The following is a 22,350-nucleotide window of genomic DNA, read 5'->3' as shown; positions in this document are numbered from 1 at the left end:
ACGAGCATAGTGACTTTCTTGGAGTTGTTACGGCAATGGAAAGCCCGGTAAAAGGAGAGGCCAGCTTCCATGTTGACTTCTTGTAGCGCTATGATATCAGGTTTGTAGGATTCTTGCTGTGCCGTGTTATTAACATGCTGGTGAAGGTTGGCCTTCTTCTTTTTGAATCCGCGGCAGTTCCACTGCCAACGTGATAAGTGCTATTGGTTGTTACAGCCATGTTGATTTTTGGGGAGTGTGTGGACGGCCAGATCCAGGCAGGAAGGGCGGAGGACCGCCGCTGCGCTAACGGGTGCCACCTGAGGAACGACCGCGGGGTGAGGGAGAGTCTGCTCCGGCTGGACGGGCGCTAATTTTAGGATGTATTGTGCGATTTGTGCGGCCTGTGCGGCTAGCGTGTTGTGGTTCTGTTCGAGTGCCGTCATGCGGTTCTCTAACTGCTGGAAGCGTTCAAAAATCGCAGGGAGGATGGCGTCCATGGCCGCCTTGACCGCGCGTTCAACGTGTTGCTCTACGCGTTTCATTAGGTCTGCGTCCTCAATTGGGGCTGTAGTGGGAATCCTGTGAATGAGGCTGGCTTTTCGTTTGTTCGGTGGACCCTGGGAGTCCATATCGGACTCTTCACTTTCGGTACTTGTTGGTATACTAATAGGCACCGAAGTCGGTGAGGGAACTGATAAGGCGCTGGTTGCCGTGCTAGGGTGTCGGTTCCTGTCCGTTGGTTGTGGGAAGCAACCCCTCTCATAGGCGCGGATCTTTGTATCCAGTTGTGCGATCTTTGCATGTTTTGGATGGTTTGCTTTAGAGTCTTAACTGTGTCAAATGTAACTATTTCGGGATGCACCTCGCTCCCCCTCCCTGCCACTATGCTGGCCCAGTTTCTTTGGGACGTCACCTGTGATTGGGCTCCTTGTTGGTTTCGTTGCTGATGCTGCTGTTGGCCCCGGCCTCCACGGTTGGCTTGGCCCCCCGGTTGCTGCCTCGGGGCGCTCCGCGATCTTGACCGGCTGCAGCGGCTCCGGCTCCGACCCCGGCTGGTTGACCGACGTCTTCCGGCCGTGGCGCCGCCGTCACCGGTCTTCTCCCCGTCTGCGAAGGAGACTGACGACGAGCGCCTCTCCCTAGACCGGCTGCGGTGGTCGTCGCCCCGTGGCTGCGGTGATTGAAGCTGGTCTTCCCGCTCTCGAGCCTGCCGATCGCGGCGGTGGCGTCGGCGCTGGCGGATGATGAAAGGGGTCTCAAACTTCTTCCGGCACTCCCGGCTTCCCGTGACGTGGCTCTTGCCGCACAATAGGCAATGTGGCGTGCACTCGTGCCCGTCGGTCGTGTCGGGTGCTCCGCATTCTCTACACTTCTTGGTCGAGCCTCGATTCGGACAGACGTCTTCTCGATGCCCGGTCTGGTAGCAAATCAAGCAGGCTTGTACTCTGCGCCGGAATAAATTGCATCGGTGACATGCCCCGCCGTACATGACGTAATGAGGAACTTCCTGTCTCCTGAAGACCAGCAGGACGGTTTCGGACTCTCCTAGATGGCGGAACCCCACTAATTGCACTTTGCGCGCAGCCATAGGTATGTTTGAGTGTTGTTTTCTTTTCCAGCGCAAGCTCATCTTATAATAAGTAACATTCGTGACTGACTCTTTTGGAAGTGTTTTGCTCTTAACATTACTGCAGCGTGAGATATAGAGGTGCTCCATCTTCATCGAGTGAATACTGGAAACGGACTAGGCCTTTTCTTGCGTCTGCGTTTACACATTTACCGCACCAATTTATTTTTCACAACTTTTTAATTTAGAGGGCTGTAAAGCACAGCAACCTTTTATTAACAGGATGTTTTAATAACACGGAAAATTTAAATGCTTATTAGTCGGCTTTCACCTCATGGTAAGGAATTTCAATAAAGATATACTTATGATGATTAAAAGCCTATCCGTTTGACAACGTTTCATCTGAGTTCCCCTTTGCAAGGTAATACAGACTTGCAGGTGATTTGTATCGGGGACCCTCGACATATGTCCAACCTCCAAACAAAGGGTTATTCCAAATGTTTCATTTCAGGATGGCGTGTTACCCTCCTGTCTTTCATTCCTGTTCGCAAACACGCATAAGACGAAAGTGCTGCGTGAAGAGCGTCGTTAGTCCACGCCAACAAGCTACCGTTACTCACCTCGCCTATATCGCTGTCATTTAGGCTTAGATAAGATATATGTATGTATGTATATAAATTAAATAGACGCATCACGAATCCAAAAAGAGCTGCCCACGACCAGCCCAGCTAGGTTTCTTTCATTTCGTACTTCGTCGTAGCGGCTAATAGTAGCTCATGAAGGAGAGCACTGCGTGTGGATATGGCAAAGAAGGTTTTCTATATACTGTCTCGTCAGCCACCGAAAATTGCCCGCCGTGCTACTGGCCATTCCTAGAAAATTGTATATGTGACGCCCAGCCATTTGTAACACAGCAACTTTGTTTTGCGATGGGAGAGTCCAGGTGAGGGACAGGGTGGTTATGGAGATAAAGACACGCTATTTTCTGCAGTAACTTAGGAATCCATGAATGAATGCCTTGATTTGAGAAAAACGAGGAGCAAGCATCAGTGGAAGCACATCTCAGCAGATTGGGAAAGACGCGGGGGACAAAGAGGAAAAGCTGGGGCCCGGGTGGCAGGCGAAGTTGCAGCTTAGGGGCTAGAGAATATAAGCAAGAGTTGGCAAAATCAGTTGAATTCCAGTGTAGATGTGTGATGTGCCGAGTAAATGATTGGAGTCACCGCCCAGCATCCGTCCTTTGAGGCAGTATAAGCTCCCGCCGTTCTTGGTAACAAACCTTTACTGAAAACCTAGCTTCGCAATTACTTATTCATCAGCCATGCCTTGCCACGTATTCCTTAGTGGCAGGGTTTGTGGATTACAACTACGCTGTCCCGTTAAGTTACGACCATAACGTGACGCTTACGGTTACGGATGCCATACTCGTGACTCTTACTATACTACTACTATACTGCACGAATACTATAATACTATAAACATGGGTTTACTGCACAAGTTAGTGAACAGACATTTTAGAACCGCCTTTTTGCCATACATACGCTCAACGCAAGCACTATTGCAGCATGTTACGATGCGTGTCCCTTCAAGATAGAGACGCGAACGCAAACATAACAACGCGTTAGAAGACAGGGTCTTGGGCCTCGTGCCAAACACAGCCAAGCCAACAATATGTTAACAATCATGCCGTCGTTTCTATGCAAAGAGGTTGTTTATTTAAACTTCTGGAGTGACAGTCCAATCCGCCACCTACGGGAGCGCGTGAAGCCGCCGGGGGCGACATTCTTAGAAGAAAAGGTGCGCGGCCACAGTACGTGGCTGTGGTATACGCGCGACGCAACCTGTGCTTGCGGTTCTGCGATGAAAAAATAAAATGAAACCCTTTTAGGAAGTATATCAGTCCGCCACTGTGGGCCGCTGTTGTCAAAAATACAATGTCATGGTGATGGGTGCCTTGTGTTCTATGTACAATATGTTGCGAGAACTGAAAAACACTCGTTTCCTGTTTTCTTCATTTAGTAACCTGCCGCATGCATCGGCACTGTGATGCCCTTTTGTCGATTCGTGGTGCCGGCCCGTATTGACGAAACAACATGACCTCGAAATATAGTATCCTTATGCCATTTCTTAAAAAAATCACTATTTGTGTAAATGAGCGTGTTTGGTTTAAACCTAGAAAACAAGAAAAAAATATTCAACGGTATGTCTCATTTTTGTCCGGCATTTCAGTTCTAGCTGAAAAGAGTCGGTGAAAGCAAATTTAGAATAAAGGTAAGGCGACCCACAATTGGAGGGTTAACATGGCCACAATTAGTACATGACCGGGGCAGTTGGAGAAGTATGGGATAGGCCTTTGGCCTGCAGTGGGCGTAACCAGGCTGATGATGATGATGATGATGACCCACAATCTGCACGCAGCCGCAAGCCTACATGCGCTCCAATGAGAATAACCTGCCAAAATTAAGGTCATGTGTCAGCTGGCGGCTCAAGCAATCCTTACCCTTTTTTCGTTTCTGCATCTGTTCTGCCTGCATCTGCAGCAAATACCTGAAGTGGGAAGGCAGATAAACAGAAATTGGTGGAGGCAGGTGGTAGCATAATGGTTAGCGTGCCCATCTCCCAAATGCAAAATGGTGCATTTGGGAGATGGGCTCGAATCCCGGTGATTTGTTTGTGAAGACAGCTTTCTGTGCTCTCTGGTGACTGCGAAGCTCAGAATGAGGCGGCAACCTGTCGACAACGGTCGCCATCAACTCAACGTAACAGAATAAGCGGGCGTGCAAGGTCATCCCTAAAGCCGAAAGCACATTCAGTGGAAATACACTATGCTCTTGCCGACAAAAAAAAAGAAAAAAAAAAAAAAAGAAAAAAAAATTGACGAGTATCGAGCGGTGTTGTTGAGCGAGGCTGTAGACGGATAATGTCACCATAGACAGGACCAGGGTCCAATCCCGGTGCTCAGCGGAAATATACCTCGACAGCGTGTCAACTAGCGTGTAATTGATACTTCATTAAGGTCATTGCGTGTTTGTGTTGTGTCTAGCAGGAGCGAGTAGTGTAAGAAGTGACACTGGATAGAAGGCAGTGAGAAATGTCCGCGAAAAGTAATTGAGGATAGCCATATTGAACGTCGACGCCATGTTGAATAAAGCCTGCGACTTCATTTGCTCAGCCGCCAGAAAGGCTTGAGTGGTAGCATACCGCTGGGCGTATTTGGTACCCACAGCGATAAACACACACTTTGCGGAAGTAAACAGAGGAAAGGGACGTAGTGAGTTGGCCGCCCTTTTCGATCTCCGCCATAGTTTGAAAAACGAATGTGGCGAAGTGTGACGCACAAAATAGGATATGTCAACCCGAATGAATCATCGTGGTCATACTTGCGCGACACGCCATGGTGGCCTGCCACCAGGTCATCATGAAGTTGCAGCGATAAGAGTTTTCATTGGGCACTTGAAAATAAAAACGAGCACATCAGACATGTCCGAGGGACATTTCTAGGCTACAAGAGCACATCCCCCCCCCCCCCCCCCCCCCAAAAGAAAGTAAATCACGAATATAAGCTTACGAATAGGGACATCAGAAGATCGAGCACTACGGCGCTTGTTGATCTTGTTTAGGCTGACGTCAGCATTTCATTCAGCGTTTATTTCTGAGAAAATGAGTTGAAGTTCCGTTTATTTGCATCACAATGGCAGGCGTAATCAGGTAAACATTGACAGCATTTCATTAGAGAGTGCCTGTCTACTCTGTGGAGATTACGTTTGACAATGACAACAAACACAGAAAGCTTTGCTTACATAGATTCGCACATACATGGGACCCGCATAATTTTTTTACTGTCAATTTAAATGCTTAAGAATGACGCTCATTAACGCAATATTTCCATTCATAGTGAGCAAAAGCGGCTGCTGTATCCACAGTAGAATTGATTTAAATGGCTTTAATCCCATGGACATTATTTAGTTGCCAACTTCCGTGGGATTTGAGTCGTCAAAATGGGATGCAGTTGACAGGGAAATCAGGAGGTTGATGAACGGCAAGAAGGCGGAAGCTTGCACAAGACCTCAGGGATATAAAATGACTTTCTGAGCAGCTTGGTCAGGGGGCCACACAATGGTTTCCACGTCTATTAAAAATCCTCCAAAATATGAACAGAGGCCGACAAAAATGCGGGCATTTTGGGAAAGGTGAAACCGCTGGAAATTTTAGGACAGCATTAGCCTAAATATAATAGATGACTTAAAAGTAAGAAACCATAACGTTGACAGGGGGGCGAAATTTTGGCAGAAATAAATTGGCTGTTGAAGCATTTCAGCTGAAACGCAATGGTGTGAAATAAGGCGATAATGTTGGCAAGTGTTGAACAAAGGTCAAGTAGGTCCTGTGGCAGACGCCAGCGCTCGGCAGCTGTCAAGCGACTGCACGTATTAGCGAGATGCCTGGTCGTCAGTAGTTACAGTATGATTCGGGTCTCAAATATTGGACGCGGACTCCATCACATTGAATACAGTGTCTTTGTACAGCGTCATTCTTCGATAGATAGTACCGATTCTCGCGCAATGAGGATGGGAAGAAATTGTCTCACGGGCCAACTGTCACCTTCCTCCTACTGCCAACGTTCCTTCCCCTCCGTAGTTGCTTAGCTTTTATTAGGTTCGGCTGCTAATCACGAAGTCTCGGGATCGAATCCCAACCACGGCAGCCGCATATCAATGGGTGTGAAATGCGAAAACCCGCATATTAGGGTTAGGTGCACGTTAAAAAATCCCAAGTGGTCTAAATTATTCCCGAATCCTCCACTACGGTGTGCCTCATAATGAAATCGTGGTGTTGGCAAGTAAAACCTCATAATGTGTTATGTAACATTCGTTAAGGATGTCGTGGGCAGTCGCGCAACTTTTGAATACAATTAAGTGTCAGGAGCTGTGCACGAGGTCTTTGAGTATGTGGATAGCCTTTATGGCGTTCGATAGCTGCTAGTCTACATTGCGGCTATATAATAAAGGCGGAACGGCAACATGGTAGAGAATGTGGAGAACATACAAATCCCGCATATATTACTGCACAATAATTTTAAATAGTGTTCTTGCTTCACGCACGTGGATAACCGCCATAGGAGAGTACTTTGGAAACTAACTGCAAGTACTGTATATGTCGTACCCAAAGGTGTACCTGGCCTGGTGGCCAGTAAATGTGACCTAATATTGCGAGCAGCTTTGGCCATAGCATGCTAACGGATGACGACACAGACTGGAGTGACTTGCGCAAGAGTGGACAGGGGACACTAAAGACGCTACAAGGACAAGCGCCCAGTTGGAAGTTTGCGCTTTTCCTTGTCGCCTCTTTAGTGTCCCGTGTCCACTCTTGCGCTAGTCACTTTAGCATGGAATACCAACTATCCCGGTCTCACACCCTGCGACGACACAGGGACAGTTTGCTCAACTCGTGTTTCGTGACTTTTGTGTCAAGGTGAAAAACCAACATATCCACGTATGTGTCTTAATACTTAAGCACATCTAGCTTTGCAGCTGCGGCGGTAGCCCATGAGTGCGCATTGCAAAGTCGATAGTGAAATAATTGTGTGCACCTTAACGAATTCGATGGGGGAAAATCAAAATCCGTCCACGACGGCGTCTCTAGTAGGCGCTGTGCGATGTTCGGACGTTAACAATGTGTGCCGACTGAAGAAAGGCTGCCCCGAAGTGCTTCTGACGGTTAGGCTAGCTTCCTTACTCCGTATAATGAAAAAAAAAAAAAAAAAAAAAAAAAGAAAAGAAAGGAAAAGAAAAGAAGAAAAAAAGAAAGAACCGCATCAAAAGCCCAGAATCAACAATTGCTTGTCGCGAGTAAACGCTGGATGACGAGTAATTTCCAGGCGACGAGTGAATACGCTTGATCAAGAACACTGATAACGCCGGTGGGACAAGCATTGTGGCGAAGTTCAATGCGCAGGGATAGCTTTTACTGTTTTTTATTTTTGTTTGGTTGACGTCATCACGCGTCACCGCGGGAAGTTTGAAAAGTTTAAGGTGAGTACGCCACGTGGTGGCACTCACGCGAACTAAACCCTTGTGTCGAGAAAAGCTGGATACGCTTAGATTTAGGTGCACGTTAAAGAACCCTGGGTGGTCCAAATTTCTGGAGTCCCCCACTATGGTGTGCCTCATAATCATAAAGTGGTTTTGGCACGTAAAACCCCATAATTTAAATTAATCTTTTTTTTTTTTTTTTTTTGCTTGACCATGGCTGTTCATGGCTGCCTGCATGGCTGAGGGAATATGTGGCCTTCGCATTATATGTTGGACGTCATCTGCGGCGAATACTGGAATAAGGGCGAGCCAGGGTGGCCGATGGTTTTATGCACGCCTAGTGTTTTAGGCAACCCGCCGTGGTTGCTCAGTGGCTATGGTGTTAGGCTGCTGAGCACGAGGTCGCGGGATCGAATCTCGGCCACGGCGGCCGCATTTCGATGGGGGCGAAATGCGAAAACACCCGTGTACTTAGATTTAGGTGCACGTTAAAGAACCCCAGGTGGTCGAAATTTCCGGAGTCCCCCACTACGGCGTGCCTCATAATCAGAAAGTGGTTTTGGCACGTAAAACCCCATAATTAAATTAATTAATTAGTGTTTTAGGCAGCCTAAACTGAGCTGCGAAGATGTTGCATAGTTGAAATGGTGAGGCAAGTGGTAATGCGAAGCGATTGCTCTCCTCTGGTAGTTCTCATCATAGCAGGGTTGCGACAGCAAGTGCTTGCGGTCATCGAGTGACATCGGTTCGTCTTTGTGCGTGCATGACACTCTGCTTGTTTAATTAGTAAGCAAATGTTTACTGCAATTTATATGGCCTATAAAACTACAAACCTTATTTCAGGTAATTATCGGTGAGGTGTGCTGAGTTAAGCTGCCATCAAAGGGGTAGGGTGCAGATTGTCTGACCTGCGGGCCTGAGCCGACATCTTTCTGCAATCTTCGCTCTTAGAACACTTTTATTAGTCATAATAGTTGCAAGTATAGTGTGTGTGCGTGCGAGCATGTGGGTCTGCGTGAGTGCGCGTGTTCAATAACTCTCTACACAAGTGCTGGCAGGTCCTACAAATTGGAATTTTGCCTGCTACAGAATTTACTCTAAAATGCTATTGGTCATTTCCCACCAGTCTTGGGCTTTGTCATTCTCAGGTATAACTCGCTTAATATAGAATCCTGCCTGCGGCTGCGGCGGCTGCATTTCGATCCGAGTGAAATGCAAAAGAAACCATGTGCCGTATGTTAGGTGCACGTTAAAGAACCCCAGATTCTGAGAATCCAGAATTTTGCAATGTAAAACCTCAGAATTTAATTTTAATTGGATCTTGATCACTCAGATGTTAATTCTTTGTCTTTGCAGTGTCCCACATCGCATGGTCCTGCTGCTGCTGCTACTGGTGGTTACGGTGTCATTAGTTCCAGTGGTCAGGGCACTACTAGCTCCAGTACATGCCCTCAGGTACCGTCCAGCCTGCCTGTTGTGAGCACTGCATCAGGGGCCTTGCAGTGTAAGCTCTTGTCTTGAGATTCTGCTGGCTGCCTTTTTCATTGTGCTAGGGTTGTTACATTGAAACCTGCATTTCAGGGTATTAAAAATGCATGCTTTGGAAAATGCTTTGGCTCTGTTGCCTTCTTATTGGTTTCTTCTGGTGCTTTGTTGCTTTGGTATTGGGAATATTTGTATTGCATGCCGCTGCATCTGTCACACCAGCACTTTTGCTTTCCAGTGCTTAGTTTATCCTTACTTCAATCAGCCCACAGGTGCCCTCTTTTGTGAATGCAAATTGAACTGGACTAGAGGCCCATGATTATTACATTTGTGCCCCCCGTTATTTCATGGTCCTGCTTGAGAACTCTCCTTGAATGCCATTTATGTGCCCATTCACGTGACTGTGTCTAAATACCCATGGCACATCCTTATTTGAGTTCAAGTTGTCTCAATTCAACAGTGTTCTGGAAGTAGGCAGTTTGTGCCCAATGTTTACACACTGATAACTTGCAAACAGCTGCTCGGGAGAGAAATAATGCAATGCGACAACCAGGTGCTTGCCGTCCATCAAGTGTTTCCCGCCGGGGTCGAGGCATTGCTGAACCTTGGAAGGTATGGGTGCATGAGTGCATGCCTGTTTTTCTTGCTAGTTGAGCAGCTTTTTGCATGATTGCATGTGCAAAGCCTGCCTTATTGGGCATTTTTGTTGCTTTTACTAGGTGTGCCAGTGCATGCTGCCACTTAAGATATACTTTACCTGCTGTTAGCAGAAGGGTGATTTTACTTAAGATTGGCAGGGCATGTCCAAACAACTTGTAATTATGGTGAAAGCATTTCATAATTTTTTAAACTGTGGGAACACTTTCGGTAAGTTACATTCAAATGTCTTTTAGGTTTAAGACCTGCCAAATTTTTAAGAACGACTGTGTAAAATGCCCAGATTTGTCCTATTGATCTTCAGTGCAAAATAGATTGGCTTCGTGACAGCTGTACAAAGCCAGAATTGTGAGCCCTTGGACTGCTTGAGGCATACTTTTGATGCTGGATTTGCTGGCCTATCCCTCTACACCAAGAGATGCACCTGGGCCCTCATCAACGCTGCATGCCCATAGCTTAGCATTAGTCCAGTAGGGGTCCTACTTGAAGATGGATTAGCTGCTGGCAAGCAAACATGGCTTGTTTAGTGAAAGCCACTGCATTAAAAGGCGCAAAATAATAATAATAAATAAAGCTCCTGTCGAAAAGTAGTCCTAAGCTTTCGACAAGGCAATCACAATTTGGCTTTGACTACTGCATTGACCCATGCACTAGTGATACTATGTGACCCCAATTCCCCCAACATTTGTGGTGTACATATGGCTTGCGCACAAACCTTGTGCTAAAACATTTGGCGTACTTGTTGAATTTGTCACATTGAAAAACGACACAATTCATTATTTGTTGCATGTCCTGGGAATTGAGGCATCCTACTGTGTTTACAAAGTGAAGAGAAAAAGCAAGGGAAAAATGTCGTAATTTCTCCTTCGAGGAAAGTGTCATTGTTACTCCATCCTTTTCCAGTCATGCATAGTGATGAAGTGCCCTGGGCAAGGCTTCATTACTTCAGCATATATCCTCTTGTGCAGACCTACTCTGACTCATCATGGCAAGTAATAAGTGGAAATGTCTACAGTATAGCGTTGTGATGCAACAGATCCTTTAGACATGGTGCAAAGGAAGACGAAAACGGGCATCTGTGTTTGGCATGAGCTGGTTTCCATCTTGGTCGCTGGCTTCACTGCTCTTGTGAATATATAGTAATTGGTTCCTTTGCTTGTGTCTTTCTGCATGTAACATTTTGGTGAAAGTTTGAGGTCCCTGTCCTTATTACGGAGCTCCATAGTGGTCACTACATAGTTTGCTACGATGTCTCCAGGAGATGAGAGTCCATCAGCGTCGACTACAACTCGTCAGACTGCTCCAGTCGTGACGCCTTCCCAGGCTTGCAACCCTGCTCTCTTTTCCGCCTTCGATGGACCTGACGTAAAAGAGTGCATCAACCTTTATGAACGCGTGGGCAGTAATAACAGGTGGGATCCAACGATCATGCTCACTAACATCGTTTTTTTACCTGAGCGGCACCCCACGCATGTGACACTGAACCCACGAAGACGAATTAACAAGCTGGGACATTTTCAAAGAAAACCTTCATGAATTGTTCGGCGACCCCTTTTGACACACGGTTGCAGAAAAAAAGGCTCTTGCGACGCATGCTGAGAGCCCCACAGAGCCCTATGTCTCATACATAGATGTCCTGGTTCTTCACTGCATAGCTGATGACAAGATGTCGAAAACAAAGTGGTGTACATTTTAAAGGGCATCGCATACGCCTTCAGTTTGCTGGTTTTTGGCAATGTTTCTACTATTGGTTCCATCATCAAAGAATGTCGCCACTTCGAACAACCTAAGTGCCAAGGTATCATGCCCCACATTGTGTGCCTGCCAGGTACCACTGTTACGTCGAGTTGTGAGCACCATCACTGGCAGCCAATCCCATGTGACAATGTAACGCATTGTTTGTCGTGAGCTCGAGGCCGCCTATTCGCCATCCTACTCCACGATGTCCGCCAATGCATCATCAGTCACGGTTGCTATGATTCAGGCCGTTGTTGACAAGAATTCGAAAACATGGCTCTTTACTCTGTGTGCTCGTCGACCCACGTACGCAGCGTGAAGCACTTCTCTTGCAGCCCTTCTCGACCCCGACAGTCCCCATCTCTCCACATGTAACAATAGTAAAGCAAGCCCAGAGGAATAGTTTTGAAAGCAAATTTATTAGAAGTTGGCACTCACCTGGAGGTACATAAAAGAGAGCCATATGCATTATCTTGGGAAGAAAATTTGTGCTGCTCTGTCAATTTTGGGGCCTTTATGGGCAATCACTGTACCAGTTTAACTATCCGAGAAGCTAGCAGCGCATGGAAAGGGCGAATTAATTGATGGATTGACACTCAACATATTAGATAAACAAATGAGTAATTCCATCGAAATTCACAAGGTGGAGGATGTTTCATACATATGTGTGTTTACGTGGATGCTAACTTTGCCTTCCATGAAACTTCAACCATGTGGGTTGCTGCCAGGTTCATTGCTTAGAGGAAATCTTTATATATATATTGGTTTGTATGCAGTAGGGCTGGGCATTGATTAAAAGCACTGACTAGAACCAGTGTAACCTTTCAATTGTTTAATATATCGATTAAGTGGTGCTTCGGATTTATGTACGTGTGATAAGTAAAAAACAATTCCACTAAAAGCTCCTCAAAAAGGTTTGTACTGCTTTAAAGTTCATTTTTAAAGACTTTGGAACCCACCGTTGTGACGGGTATAGCAGTGGCTAAGCTCGAAGTTGCGGAACTAAATCTCGGCTACAGTCGCCGCATTTTGATTGGAGCATAATGCAAGAACGCCTGTGTACCGTGCATTGGAGCACATTAAGCAGCCATATTGGTCAAAATTAATTCGGAGTCCCCCACTACAGCATTCTACATAATTATAGCTTGGTTTGGCGAATAAGATCCCATAATTTAAAAAAATATGGGTTTCTTATTTCACTGCAAAATCATAAGATCTGCATCACAATAAACATTACCCAAATAGGTAATTCTCAGTGTGGAATGCACTACCTATAGAAGTAAATGTAGCTATAGGTGTAGAGTTGTAGATTGTATTATCTGAAAAGAATGCTCAAATTTCTTGTTACAGCTAGATGTCTCTATATTTCAATTTTTATGTCAAATGGTTTGTGTTGCCAGAGTATTGTACATTTGAATGCAGTGAGTATAAACTTGTAGCTGTTAGAATTAGTTATAATGTGTTTAAGTGGTACTTTATGTTTTGTGAATTAACATGTTACATCAGAATTTGTATTTAATGTTGGGCTAGCTACTAGTTTTTAAGCCACTTGTCCAAACAGTGTTTTGTACAGTTTTGGTTTCCTGAATAAAGTTACTAAATGAAAGTGCTTTTAACCACAATAACAAAAATAATTGTGATTAATGCCTTATACTTCATTAATTACAAGGTTAATAGATCAATTGCCCAGCCCTAGTATGCTAGAAAACTTTCGAGCTGTTTTCACGTTATTCTTTGGCTGAATCCAGGTTTGAGATGTGGCCAGTATCGTACGAGGGTGAATCGTGAAGTCTGCAGCCAAAAAATGTCTGCAGCCATTTAGCTTGACCATGCCGTAAAATGATCAGATGCAAGTTAGCTTTTAGTTCGTGCACACTGCTGCTGTGTGAAAACCCAAGCTGATTTCTTAAATACAGGACGATTCCAGTGCTATTAGGCACTATAGTATGCGTGCTGTGGTGCAGCTGGTCTGAGTGACAGTCAGCTGAATTTTCATTTTTGTTCACTTTAGCCAAGCCTCAGAAAGACTCGTATTGTGATTTAACTAGTAATGATAGAGTGCACAAGTCTAAGTTACACATATATACACATATAGTCACACACATACATATGTAAGCGATTTAAATAAAAAATACAGTGACTTTTCACTTCCTGAACGCGACTCACGTTCAAGCAATGATATGAACACTCCAGGTGCATTTCTGCCATCGTGGTCGCCGCGATGTACCGTATAAAGTCCAAGGGCAATGACATCGTCCCTGCGTGCCATGTATGCTGTATGTGCGAGTTAAAGCATGCGACGATGAGCCGAATCGCGCACAAGGGTGGAAAGTGGGAAGGCTGCAGTACGGGAGGCAAAGGGGGGGGGGCTTTTACTCTGGCAGCAACTGCGTAGTTTGCACAGCAGGGCGCCATATATGCGCCATATCTTGAAAGCGATCTGCAGATGCGACGACTTCGGAGTTGGTCGACTCGCGCCCTGCTGCTGCTTGCGTTGCTGCTCCATCCTTCTCGCACTACATTTGGCAACTCGATCATAAAAACAATCGAGTACCTCCATAGCACGCACACAACCTGTAGCAACTGCCAGAGGAGGTCAACCCAGCACATTTTGCGTGGCCATGCCATCCAAACCAATTTTGGCGGCAGTTTTTTCAAAAAGAAATGAAAAAGTCATATATAAGTCGCACCAGTGTATTAGATACACTGACAAAAATTTCGGAAAAAAAAACGCGATTTACGCAGCGGAAAATACTGTAGTAGAAAAAAGACACTTCTCCAGAACACACTCCTGACTGCCAAAGCAGCTGCGAAAGCATTAGGTGACCAGCAGGGAAAAGGGAGACGAGGCATCTTGTAAAAGTAGCCTTGCATGATCACATCCAGCTGGTTTTATACCACATGTTATCGCTAATGTCTGTAGCACAATCTCGAGAACGCGCCTTGTGCATCTAGGCAAGTGTCGTGACCTGTGCAAACTAAGTAGGCATAACGCTAGTGACTATGGGATTGGCAATCTTCAAATCAGATTAAAGTAAAGATACTTTCGGTATTGATTACGGTCATGTATTAACCATAGCACTCTCTGAAAGGCCAACTGCACAAAATTTTTTATCCGCATACAGTGCCTAGTTTAAGATGTACCATAAGAAGCCAACAAGCAGACACCAAGGACAACATACGGGAAATTGTGCTTGCTAATTGAATTAAAGAAATGATAATAAATGATAATGAGTGGCTAACACTACCAGGGTTAATTCCAGTAGTAAAACATAAATACCCCCGCAAGTGGATGGGAAAACGGCACTGCAGTAGCTCAGTTGGTAAGCACGTGTAATGCAAAGACGTGTGATCGTTCCCCACTTGCGGCTGGTTGTTTTTCCATCCATTTTCATTTCCATTAATTTATTATTTCTTTAATTGAATAATTCAGTACAAGTAATTTCCCGTATGTTGTCCTTGGTGTCTTTCTTTGTCGGCTTCTTATGATATGGCTATACAATTCAGAGCCCTCAGTTAACCACCGTTCTTCTAGTTTAAGATAATGTAGATATAGAAGAGCCTCCGTGCAAAATTTAACATTTGAAATACAAGCGGAAGTGTCATTTAAGCTTAACAAAAATAGTCTTTTTTTAATACCGAAGTTGAGTACACTGCCATTACTGCTCACCAGAAGTGACGCATGACCTAGAGCAAGTGGCTCCTTGGTGTGACCTACAAAATAAGGTGGCACTCGCAGTGCTCTGAGATATCTTGGAGGGGTTGTTTGGGAGAGCCTATTTGCAACTCAACAGCTCTGGGTCACGGAATCTCGGCTAAAACATCATCGTGGCTGTGCATGGCTGTGGCTGCAGCTTAAACTGGTTGCGTCTTGTTTAACGGCTCAATGGTTACGGGACAAAAAAAAACTAAGCAGGGCATTCATGCAGGAGCAAATGCAACGAATGCACTGTGGCAATGAAGTGACGGTAACTTATTTATTTATTCCGAATACCCTCAAGCACAAATGCATTGTAGAGAGCAGTGGGTTACAAAGGACCAATAAGTTGTACAAAGTTATACAAAAGAAACAGTAATGCAGCAAGCATTAAGGCAGAATACAACAAGAAATAACAATAAAAGAAACAGCATGATAAAAACAAAATGACTCACAATGTGGTGCAGCTACAATGAAAAAATGCCAATAAAGATTGTCTGAACAAAGCACGATTGGTGATGGAAACAAGATTGGCGGGAAGGTAGTTCCAGTCACGTGAGGTGTTCGGTATGAAAGAATGTAGAAATGTATTTGTGCGAGATGTGCACCCAACATTACTGATGTGGTCAACCCACGATGAAAGGTACTTAGGTACAGGGATGAGCTCAGCGTGTAGATGATGATAGAATTTGTGAAATAAGCATAAGCGAAAAACTTTTCTTCGTTGTGATAAATAAGACAATGATAAATTGACTTTCATTGCTGTTACGCTGGATATACGAAAATTAGTAGCTAGTATGAAACGAGTGGCATTGTTCTTAATGAGTTTTAGTACATTAATAAGGTTATCACGGTGAGGATCCCAAACAGCAGTGGCATTTTATTTCTGTTGGAGACTTACTGAAATTGTGATTTAAGTACCCTAGCATTTGATTTGCATTATTGTTGCGGTGGCAAGAGTTTTCGATGTTAGATCAGACGTGATATTGATTCCGAGATATTAATAGCACAAAACTTGTTCAAGCGTATCACTTTTACATTTATAAACATTGTGGTGTTGGTTTGTGCGAGGAACTGATTAATTTGCATTTACTAGTGCTTTATTCCGTAAGCCATTTATCGCACCAACCCAGTATAGAATATACGTCTGATTTTAATATTGTTACGAAAAGGAAGCCCGATGCACAAATGTAAGTTAGTGTTAATAGCGCAGGCTGGTACAAAGGTCACAGCTCCAGTAGTCAGTCTACAACTTCCTCTTTGTCTCTCTCTTGCGTGCACGGTCCTCTCCAAATGCACCGTAACATAACCTTGGGATGCTGGAGTGCCGTCCCAGCGCTTTTTAGAATGATGGCGAACTAGATTTTTATATGGGATGCATGGATGACGTCAGTTAGTAGCTAGCATGAGGACAGTCTGTCGTTAACAGGGGCGATTTCATAATTGTCCCAACACTTGGTGGAGCCCGGTATAGTGTGACAGCAGTTTTTTGTACAGGCCGACGTGGTGACTTGGAGTCCACAGAAGAATGGGATTTCAGGAATAGAACTGAAAGTTTCGGTGGCGACTGTGGTAGTGAGTCTTTTGTGGCGCCCAAGCTTCTGTAAGTCGATCACAGGCAATCTGGCAAGCCATATGAGCATGACCAATGGCGTCGTGGGCATATTCCGTGGTATGTCGCGACACCGAAGGTAGCAAGCTGTCACACGGCAGAGTGAGATGGGGATCAAACAAGAGGTAGAAAGACGAGAAACCGCTGGTATCATGACGTGATGAATTGTCTGTAATAGTCACATAGGGCAAAATGCTGTCCCCATCGCGATGGTCTGCTGAAACATGCATAGACATCGCTGTAAGGGTGTGATTGAATTGTTCAATCAGTCAGCCCGTTTGTGGGTGATATGTGGTTGCGAGCTTGTGTTCGGTGGAGCAGGAACAAAGTATGTCTTGAACAACTTGAGCCAGGAAATAGCGGCCATGATCTGTCAGTAGCTGCTTTGGCGCACCATGGTGAAGAATCGCGTCTTGAAGTAAAAAGTCTGCTACATCTGTAGCGTAGCTGGTGCGCACGGCTCGTGTAATAACATAGCGCGTCGCATAGTCTGTAGCAACGGCTATCCATTTGTTTCTTTTTATGGATCTGGGGAAGGGTCCAAGAAGGCCCATGCCGACACGGAAGAAAGGCTCCGTGGGAACATCAATTGGATGAAGGTGACCAGAAAGTTGTACACATGGCCTCTTTCGACGCTGGCAGAGGTTGCATGCTGCAACGTAATGTCGCACAGAGCGGTAGAGGCTTGACCAGAAGTGACGTTGAACCCTGTCGTAAGTGCGGGAGGTACTAAGGTGTTCAGCATTGGGTGCTTCTTGGAGCACAGCACGAACAGTAGAATGGAGATGACGAGGTCCAACTAGCAGCAAATCTGGTCCATCAGAGCTCATGTAACGTCGATAATGTCGTCATGGAGCGCAAACATTCTGATTGAGTGATCTGATTGTCTAGAAGTCAAGCGCTGAATGGTCACTTGTGGAGAGTCATCCTTTCGTTGCTCTGTAACGATGTTGTGAAAGTCAGAAATGGCAAGAGGCAAGTGCCAAGATCCTGTTGGTCGTTGCCAGGAGGAATGACAGGATGACAAGACAAGCAGTCAGTGTTCAGATGTAAGCGGCTAGACTTCTACATCTCAGTGAAAGAACACTCCTGAAGTCCGAGAGCCCAGTGACCAAGGCGGTCGTTCAGGTCTTTCAGTGACGATAGCCAGCATAGGGCATGGGGGTCCGTGATGACAGAAAATGGGCGGCCAAGCAAGTAAGGGCGAAATTTAGCCACTGCTCGCACCAGAGCGAGGCATTGCGCTGAGTGATTGATAAATTTGGCTCTGATAGGGACAAGAGGCGACTGGCGTAAGCAGTGATGCGCTAGACTCTATTTTGCTGTTGGGCGAGGACAGCACCTATGCGGCCACTCTCGTCTATGGGAACTTGAGGCAGTGCAGATGGATCAAAGTGCCCTAATATCGGAGGCATTGTCAACAAGTGGATGAGGGTGTTGAAGGTGTGAGCCTGTCACCGCCCCAAAAAAACGCATTGACCTTCTTGAGAAGGTCAGTCAGTAGCTGGGCAATATCCGCGAAATTTTTAACTAATCGACGAAAATAGGAGCATATGCCCACGAAGCTGCGCACATCTTTTGTGGCGCAGGGTACGGGAAAGTTCTTGACTTCGTGAATCTTATCAGGATCAGGATGTATACCAGCAGCACTGGCAAGGTCGCCAAGAAATTTGACTTTGCGGTGTCCAAAATGGCACTTGGAAGAGTTAAGTTGAAGGCCAGCCTCCCTAAAGACTTCAAGAATAGCAGCCAAGCGACTGAAACGGCTGTCAAATGTAGGGGAAAATACGATGATATCATCCGGATAACATAATCAGGTGGAAAGTTTATAGCCCCGAAGGAGAGAGTCCATCATTTAGTCGAAAGTTACTGGGGCATTACAAAGTCCGAAAGGCATTACCTTAAAATGGTAAAGGCCGTCCGGTGTAACGAAAGCAGTCTTCTGGTTCATCAGCCGAAATTTGCCAGTAACTGGATTAGAGATTGATTGAAGAGAAGTATTTCGATCCGTGAAGGCAGTCGAGAGCATCATGAATCCGCGGGAGGGGTACACATCCTTTTTTGTGATCTTGTCGTGGGCGAGAGACAGTACATGTCAACAGCCTCAAACCTTATTACGACCCGCTCATCTTCTCCGCGCCCTGAGTCGCCAGGATGGCTATGCTTCGCTTCAGGGGCATTGTAATAAAGCAGATGTGCCCCCGTGTATGTGCCGAATGAAGAGGAAGACCAAGGACCATGCCGTGATCGCGAGCGACCCCCGTGCTACAGACAGCCTTTGCAGTGCCTTGAGATACCTAGCGTTAATTCCACAACATTGTGAACGACAATAAACCTTGTCGCAATAGCATAATATACAAAGCCACAAGAACGTCTGAGTCCACAAGTACGAAGATCAGACAAATCCACATGCTTCCCATGATTCCCATGATCCCATGATAGGACGACGACTGCAGCACCAGAGTTCCCTCTAGTATATTGTAGGAAACTGTATGCCCCTTGTCCTCCAAAGCCAGATCATATGTTCTCGCCTATCCTCTGGACCCCTTCCTCTGCGCAGCGTCGTTGCGGTGACTCTCGCCACTACCGTCCACTCTGCCATCGCCGTCCCATCTTGGGCTGTCGCAGCACTGCCGCGGTGCCGGCGGCGGGCGCTCCTTGCCGCCTCGTGCGTGATCCACAGCTCTCCGCTCCTCTGTCTCTGCGTCGCGTGGCTGTACGGCTCTCAGCTGTGTCTTGCTTCCCCGTTTGCGGGGCGTGTTCTTCAGTGGCATTTGTCGCCTCTGGCAGTGCTTGCGCCTGGCTGTCCTTCTCCTTCCTCCACTCTTGCCCTATACCTACCCTTACCTGGCGCAGTGCCGTTGCGGTGACTTGAAAGACAGTTATAGCATTTCGTCCCCTTTCTTCTACTTCCCACCCCAACCTTACGCGGCCACATCGAGCCCTGCCTGTGAGTTAGAGTGTGTGACCTCTACTCAATACTCCTGTTCTCCACCCGTTTCCTCATCCCACCTCAGAAAAAACATTAAACAATAATTGCTAATCTCCCCCCTCCCTCCGCGGCGGTGACCCACTATAAGATGGTGCGATGGTGCGTCGTTGAAGCGCCGGCTCGATACCGGTAGATCGCGCTTTGTGCTGCACAATCCGAAACACAGAACCGCCTCTTTTTGGCACTGCGTTTGCTGCCTGCGGTTGCCTGTTGTTGAAATAAGGCAGCAGCTGCGCTTAGATTGCAATGCCAAGAAGCGTCATCGTCGGCCAATTTGTTTTTTCTTTGTGATGCTTTTCCGATGTTCATTTCTCAGAAACTAGCTCAATCTTTAGTCTTGGTCTATTTCACACAGCTTAGCGTGATGAGAGCTGTTGGTGGCGGCCGGTGCATGTTTAAGGCTGGCATTGAATGTGCCACTGTGTTTGCATTCGCCGTTGATACACAGCAAACAGAGTTATGTACCAGACGCAACCGGAGTTGGGAAGCGTGAAGAAGGAAACTTTACCTTAAAAGAAAAAGACTAAGCCACTGAGAAGAGAGCAAAGTGTGACTACAAATTTGAACGTTCGCCTTCACTGCTCAAGCTCTGGAGCCGTTACACCTGCGAAGGTGAAGGCAGGCAGTTCATATGGAGCAAGACGCTCTTGCATATGAACGGCTCGTTTATTAACGTTAGAACAACTAGACAGAAGCAAAGCAGCATCGGAAATGTACAGTGCTCAGTGATTGGAATGCGATACTCTGGGCACTCGGCTGCCACTGCTTTTTTGTGCCACCGGTGAGCACTGGGTGATTGAAGTGCGACCAAATTCAGTCACACTGGGCCTCTTTCATTATCTGTTTTTGACAGTCCTGGACTGCTTGGGACTGCTGTCCCGCATTCGATTTTCTCAAACTGCTACGGAAGCTTCGCCCACCAGTCCGAGAGCTGCTAGAATCGCATTCGATTATCATGAACTGGAAGTCACGGACTGTCCGTGGACTCTACGAGCTGTTGGCAGATACTTGCTTGGACATGCGCAAGCAGCTAGCAGATGACAGCTGTCTTAAAAATATGCACGCGGCGTTTCACACCATGTTGTGAAAGATGCTGTGTGCTTTTGTGCTCTTTGCGCATTCCAGATGGCAAATATTAGACAATCAGCTATTGCTTCTGTTAATCAATGCTTTGGGTGCCATCATGTTCGTTTTTCACAAGCAGTCTAATTGCTGCAGCTTTAGTCTTCATGCTTTTTAAGAGAGAAGCACAGCGATCAGGGGTGCGATCGGAGATGGTTGTTCGGCGCGTTCGTTCGGTTACCGGCGCGCGCGATTGGCCTACTCCGCGCCGACGTCGCCAGCCGCGGGGCGCCGCCCCGTTTTTGGTGACGTCAAAATGACGATACGCTCCTGTCAATCATCCGCCCACCGAGCATTTCGTCCGAACGCGACGGGAGTTGAGAAGTTTGGAGCGATCATACGGCTTCGCATGGCGCGTCTGGTGGATTGGATTGGATCCAACAGGCGGCCTTTTCGGCTGCGGAATGGCAGGTTTGAATCCAATCCATAGTTTATTTCTAGAAAATGGCGCTTCCGTTGGAAACTTAGGTTGTTGCACTGGCGTTTCTAGAGGAAGGAGGCGAGCGGGTGGCGGTGCGAAACGCGTTTGAAGAAATGGCAGAAAGTGAACTCCGGCGTCGTTTTTGTTTCTCGAAAGAAATAATTCGTTGGTTGTACAGAGAAATCGACAACATCATCGGTGCCAGCGAGCCACTGGGATGTCGCTGCCTCTTGAAAAGTGCGCCACTCTTCCTGTCGTTTTTTTTTTTTTCTTTTTCCTTCTCGCTGTGCGCGACACCACCTAGGGACGACGCAAAGAACCTAATAGATATAAATTGCAGTAGTCACACGTACTACTATTTGAAAACGTGTTTGGGCTTGAGAAGAAAAAAATACATTTTTTTAGATAAAGATTTAATTCATTTGGAAGACGAGAAACATTTGGTTTTGTAGTATACTGTTTGCAAGCAGACGACAAACGACGGAAGTAAACTTCCGGGGAGGTCACCGCTTCCTGATTGGCTGCTCTCTCCGCCCCACTGTCACAAATTTTGCATACTGCAACTTTGTGACGTTGCAGCAACTGAACAGAACGCGTATCGAACAAAATATCTCCGATCGCGTCCCAGGTGCACATGCTTGCTTTCCTTGATGTGTTTCGTGAAATCTATCATGCTCATTGCTATATGTGTAGTAAACAGGTAGATTTCGCTCTTCAGGTGAGTAAAACTGGCGTGCGAGGAAGCATATCGTATTGCATGCCGGTAGCTGGGATGGTATGTAATCGGAGCTTCGCCGATTGCTGTTGACACATGTTGATCCCTTCTGTTAGCAAGCAAGATCGAGCGTTTACTTTTGGATGTGCAGGATTAGTAGACTGTGTACATGCGCTCTGTCCTAGACATGTGTCGGGCCTTTACTAGACGGTCTCACAAGCTTTGAGGATATCAGCGGGTGCTTTGTATGGGAACAGTGGCATGGCTTGACTGCAGTTTTCCTTACGTCTGTGTAGGAATTCCACTTAGATTTTACTGGCAGTGAGCTACC

General features: G+C 46.2%; 1 protein-coding gene across 5 annotated transcripts in view; it reads left to right on the top strand.

Moving 5' to 3' along the window:
* LOC126545924 (uncharacterized) overlaps positions 1–22,350 on the top strand; it is a 127,741-nt gene that overhangs the window by 55,548 nt on the left and 49,843 nt on the right. For 2 of the 5 annotated variants that reach the window (XM_050193972.3, XM_050193973.3), the window contains exons 5-6: positions 8,938–9,085; positions 9,584–9,678. In XM_050193972.3, the coding sequence (XP_050049929.2) occupies positions 8,938–9,085; positions 9,584–9,678 (243 nt within the window). The remainder of the gene's footprint in view (positions 1–8,937; positions 9,086–9,583; positions 9,679–22,350) is intronic. The other 3 variants (XM_055061372.2, XM_050193974.3, XM_055061373.2) reach the window with 3 other exon arrangements.

This window comes from Dermacentor andersoni, chromosome 1 (genome assembly GCF_023375885.2).
Source record: "Dermacentor andersoni chromosome 1, qqDerAnde1_hic_scaffold, whole genome shotgun sequence".
NCBI lineage: Eukaryota > Metazoa > Arthropoda > Arachnida > Ixodida > Ixodidae > Dermacentor > Dermacentor andersoni.
Note: the sequence above shows the minus strand (reverse complement) of the source record. Positions and strands in the feature narration are given on the sequence as shown.